This window comes from Vipera ursinii, assembly GCF_947247035.1.
Source record: "Vipera ursinii genome assembly, chromosome: Z".
Lineage (NCBI taxonomy): Eukaryota > Metazoa > Chordata > Lepidosauria > Squamata > Viperidae > Vipera > Vipera ursinii.
In genome coordinates this window covers 2,478,546-2,484,042 of record NC_139517.1, presented here as the reverse complement: position 1 = coordinate 2,484,042, position 5,497 = coordinate 2,478,546, and the positions used below count along the sequence as shown (strand labels likewise).

The 5,497-nt window shown below is 50.1% G+C and overlaps 1 protein-coding gene across 1 annotated transcript; it reads right to left on the bottom strand.

Annotated features, from left to right (window-relative positions):
- On the bottom strand, nucleotides 1-5,044 carry HES7 (hes family bHLH transcription factor 7; the record flags this gene model as incomplete). Its single annotated transcript, XM_083377264.1, has 4 exons — nucleotides 1-449; nucleotides 4,480-4,558; nucleotides 4,778-4,873; nucleotides 5,000-5,044. The coding sequence occupies 4 exons, from the start codon at nucleotides 5,042-5,044 to the stop codon at nucleotides 1-3; spliced, it is 669 nt and encodes a 222-aa protein (XP_083233390.1).
- Between the last annotated feature and the right edge of the window lie 453 nt (nucleotides 5,045-5,497).

The following is a 5,497-nucleotide window of genomic DNA, read 5'->3' as shown; positions in this document are numbered from 1 at the left end:
TTAGGGCCAGGGTCTCCACACCCTCAGTCCTGGGGGTCCCCATCTCTCCGAGAGTCTGCTCTGTGGGGCTCGGCTGCAGGCCTCCGTCGGTGGGGCCAGGCCGGGCAAGCAAGGCCGCAGTCCTGGGCCGGAGAGGCAAGGGGTGGGCCGCGGTGGCCAGACGTACGCCGGTCCCCCCAGAGGCGGGCTGCACCCGCCAAAGACGCCGGGGCCGTAGCAGGGCCCGTATCTGGGCTGGGGGGGCGCCTGGGGGGCACCGGGGAGCTCCGGCTGGGGCCTGGGGGTCAACTGCTGCTGCTCCATGCAGTGACAGATGCGGTCCACGCAAAAGGCTTTCTGGGCCGGACACAGGCCAGGGCTGGCCCGGAGGAAGCGGGTGGCTTGAGCGAGGCACTGGCGATGACCACGGCGGTAGCTTTCCAGGAAAGCCTCTTCCTTGGGGGGTCCTTCTGCATGGCGGGGGAAGGGAGGGAGGGATGAGAAGGGTGGAAAGGAGGAAAAAGGAAGTGGAAGGAAAGAAGATAGGGGAAAAGGGAGATGAATGGATGGATGTGAGTAGAATGGAAGGAAGGAAGGAAGGAAGGAAGGAAGGAAGGAAGGAAGGAAGGAAGGAAGGGAAGTTGAAGGAAAGAAGGATGAGAGATAGAAGGAGAAAAGGGAGATGGGAGGGAGGGAGGGATGAGAAGGAAGGAAAGAAGGAAAAAGGAAGTAGAAGGAAAGAAGATAGAGGAAAAGGGAGATGGATGGATGTGAGAAGAATGGATGGAAGGAAGGAAAGGAAGTTGAAGGAAAGAAGGATGAGATAGAAGGAGAAAAGGGAGATGGGAGGGAGGGAGGGATGAGAAGGAAGGAAAGAAGGAAAAAGGAAGTAGAAGGAAAGAAGATAGAGGAAAAGGGAGATGGATGGATGTGAGAAGAATGGATGGAAGGAAGGAAAGGAAGTTGAAGGAAAGAAGGATGAGAGATAGAAGGAGAAAAGGGAGATGGGAGGGAGGGAGGGAGGAATGAGAAGGGAGGAAAGGAGGAAAAAGGAAGTAGGAAAAAGGAAGAAAAGGGAGATGTATGGATGAGAGATGGGAATGAGAAGGATGGAAGGAAGGAAGGAAGGAAGGAAGGAAGGAAGGAAGGAAAGGAGGGAGGGATGGATGGAGATAGGGAGGAGAAGGGAGGAAAGAAGGTAAAAGCAAGTAGAAGGAAAGAAGGGTGAGAGATAGAAGGAGAAAAGGGAGAGGGAGGGAAGGAAGGAAGGTAAAAGGAAAGAAGAAAGAGATATAATGAAAAAAGGGAAATGGATGGGTGGATGGGAGGAAGACAGAAGGAAAGAAGGAAGGAGAGAAAGAAAGAAAGAAAGAAAGAAAGAAAGAAAGAAAGAAAGAAAGAAAGAAAGAAAGAAAGAAAAAAGAACGAAGGAAGGAAGGAAGGAAGGAAGGAAGGGCAATTTAAGAATCACATTGGCAATTTGGAAACATACAAAGAGCAATTTTTCTGTCCGGCCTCCTCGGACAGTCACCCCCTCCTCTCTCTCTGCTTGTGACGGCTGCCCCAACAAGCCAAGCCAAGCCAAGCCACCATCTTGCCAGGACAAACATAGGTTGATTTCTCAGAGACCCAAGTCACCAGCCACAATCCCCCCCCCAGACCCCTCCCCCACCAAGCAGGACCCACTTACGCCACCCCCACCCCCAGATCTAATTGCACTTACCCCACAATGTCAAACAGTTGAGGTGGCATTTGAAGTGTGTTTGGGGGGGGGGAACCAGGAGGGGAAGAGGGGAAGCGAGGAAATTTACTGCAGAGGGAAACAGAACGACGGAGCTGAGAAGCCAGGGCTGCCTTCCCCAAGGAAGGGGTCGGGGGTCTTCAACCTTGGCCCTTTGATGACTTGTACTTTACACGGTTTTTCAAACTTTTGGCCCCCTTTAAGACGGGCGGACTCCCCGAATTCGACCCCAAATTCTGGGGAATTCTGGGACTTAATAATTTAATTGGTATACCGCCCTTCTCCCGAAGGACTCAGGGCGGTGAACAGGGCAATACATAATAAAAAAACAGAATACAAAAATTAAAAAGTAATTAAACCATTATGCCCGTAAGAATTAATACATATTAAAAGTCCACCCGAGGACCAACCAGAGGGGGTAATAAAAACTCTGGACTGAAGTAGTTGACCAAAGTCCCGATTTTATTCATTTCCCAGCTGGAGATAAACTTTGCTTTGCGACTTTTTTTTCTTCTTTTTTTTGGGGGGGGGGTCTAATTTAAGGGTCTAAAAAGAGCCTTGGTGGAGCAGTGGGCTGAGGCCTCCTTAAGTAACACCAGCTGCCTGCCGTTAGTGCAGGTTCGAGTCCCACCAGGCTCAAGGTTGACTCAGCCTTCCATCCTTCCCAGGTAGGTAAAATGAGGACCCAGATTGTTGGGGGCAATTAAGCTGACTTTGTAATAATGCCGCTTGGGGGGGAAAGCTCTAATAAGCAGGCATATACATATATATATATATATATATATATATATATATATATATATATATATATATATATATATATATATATATATATATAAATAAATAGACATAGAATGAAGGCTATTGCTAAGCACACTGATTTGTGCTTCTTAAATTGTAAGCCGCCCTGAGTCTTCGGAGAAGGGCGGGATATAAATGGGAATTAAAAATAAAAATAAAAAAATTAATAATTTTCAGCTTGTGAAATCTCCTCAAGGAATTATTTATTTATTAAATTTTTATACCGCCCTTCTCCCGAAGGACTCAGGGCGGTGTACAGGGCAATAAATATCAAAATATAAATACAAAAGTTAAAAAGGATTAAATAATTATGCCCAATATAATACAATAATAAAACTGTGTTAAAACTAAATCCAACCCCAAACCCATCAGACCAGGCCAGATTGTTCAAATAGATAGGTTTTCAACAGAATGATGATACGGAGAAATACACATATTTCTCCGTATCATCATTGTAAACCGCCCTGAGTCTTCGGAGAAGGGCGGGATATAAATGGAAATAAAATAAATAAATAAATAAAAAATATTCAAAACAATGGAAAGAGGTTCTATTTAATATGGGAAAATTAATTTCATAAAAAAATAAATAGTCCTATGCAACTCTTTATAGAGCAGTGTTTCCCATCCTCAGCAATTTTAAGATGGGTGGACTAACTTTCTCCGGAAATGTCTCCATCAAATCACAATAAAGCGGCTCTACACCATATACAAGGAAGCCATAATCAATCACGCTGATAAGGGACGGGAACAGTCTGGGGGTGCCCCCCCACCCCCCCCAGGAATAAACAGCTCGGAGAAGTTTTGTGGCTTGAAAGCCTCTGCAAGGGGAGGGAGGTAGGTGTGTTCGTTCGTTTTTCCTGAACAGCTGGACAGCTGTTGCAGAGGCTCTTTCATCTTTCCATTTGAGGGAGGAAAGATGCAAAGGAAGAAAGATTAGAGGGATGGAAGGAAGGTGGGAGAGACAGAAGGAAAGGAAGAAAGGAAAAAAAGATGAGAGGGAGGGAGGGAAGGAAGGAAGGAAGGAAAGAGAGAGAGAAGAGGGAAGGAAAGGGGGGAAAGATGGAATGTAGAGAAGGAGGGAAGGAGAGAGGAAGGAAGGGAAGATGAGAGAGAGAGAGAAGGAAGGAAGGAGGGAGGGAGAGAACGAAAGGAAGAAAGAGGTAAAGGAAAAAAGATGGGAGATAAGAGAAAGAATGCGGGAAGGGAGGAGAGAGAGGAAGGAGAGAAAGAGAGACAAAGAAGGGAAGATGGGAGGGAGCAAAAGACAAGGGAAGATGAGATGGAGGGAAGGAAGGAAGGAAGGAAGGAAGAAGGGAGAGTAAAAAGGAAAGGAAGAAAGACGGGAGGGAGGGAAGGAAGGAAGAAGGAAAGAAACGGAAGGGAAGAGGGATGAGAGGGAGGGCAGGATGGTGGGAAAGAAAGAGGGAAGAAGGAAAGGAAGAAAGATGGGAGGCAGGGAAGGAAGGGAGGAGAAAGAAGGGAAGGAGGAAGGAAAGAAGAAAGAAGAAGGAAACGGAGAAAGATGGGAAGGAAGGAAGGAAGGAGGAAACAGAAAGATGGGAGAGAAGGAAGGAAGGAAGGAACAGAGAGAGAGAGAGAGAGAGATGATAGATAGATAGATAGGAATGGATAGATAGATAGATAGATAGATAGATAGATAGATAGATAGATAGATAGATAGATAGATAGATAGATGATAGATAGATAGATAGATAGATAGATAGATAGATAGATAGATAGGAAGGAAGGAAGGAAGGAAGGAAGGAAGGAAGGAAGGAAGGAAGGAAGGAACATAGATAGATAGATAGAGAGAGAGAGATGATAGATAGATAGATAGGAATGGATGGATAGATAGATAGATAGATAGATGGAAGGAAGGAAGGAAGGAAGGAAGGAAGGAAGGAAGGAAGGAAGGAAGGAAGGAAGGAAGGAAGACAGACATACAGATAGATAGATACCTGGAAGCGGCTGGGTTTTGAGGAATTCCACCGTCTTTTGCAGAATCTCCGCTTTTTCCACTTTGGGGTTCCGGAGCCTCTGCGGAGAAAGAGAAAGAGCCCCAGACCAGCGGAGAGGGGGGTGGGGGGGGGTGGGGACGGGGGGGGGGTTTGAGAGAGAGCAAGACAGAGAAGGGAGTGTGGTTGGGGGGGGGGAAGGAAGAGAGCATGAAACCAAACTCTCCGCAGCTCCGCGATCCCCACGCGGGGCCGGGGGAGTGGCGTGGGGTGGCGTGGCGTGGGGTGGGGGGGGTCTCACCTCGTCGCGCGTGGCCTCCAGCAGCAGGAGGCGGAGGCGGGCCAGGCTGCGGTTCATGCGCTCCCGCCGCCGCTTCTCCATCAGGGGCTTCAGCAGCTGCGGGGGGAGAGAGAGAGAGAAAGTCGGGTTGGGGGTCCCGGTGGTCGCTCGGGGACTTTGGGTGGGTGGGTGGGTGGGTGGGGAGCTCCCTTCCCACGCGCGGGGTCCCCCTCCCCTACCTACCTTCTTCTCCTCCTTGCCTTCCCACTTGGGGTCCCCCACCTTCATCATCTTCAGTCCCCCCTCCACCCCACCGGGCGCTGCAAAAGGGCGGCCGGGGGAAAATCCTGGAGCGAGCCGGAGAGGGATCTGCGCGGGGGTCGCGGCGGAGACCCTTTTATAAGCGACCCCGCCCCGCCTTTCATCTCCCTCCAGGGCCGGCCCGCGAGAGCCGGCGCGTGGCAGGCGCACGGGTCAAGCAGGGAGACCCCACCCCCCTCGCCCCTTTCCTCCCCCCCACCCCCCACCCTCCGCAGGGCCGGCCGGACCCCTGAGCCAAGCCTCGCCCCCTCCTCCGTTTGCTGCAGGACAGCATCCTTCAGGATTTGGTGGCAGTTGCAAGGCAGCTCTCTACCTGTTGAACTTCCAACTCTTGGCCTGACTTTCCCTGCACGGGAGGAAGACCTCCCCTCCCCACCCACAGGGTCGCCCCCTCCTCCGTTTGCTGCAGGACAGCATCCT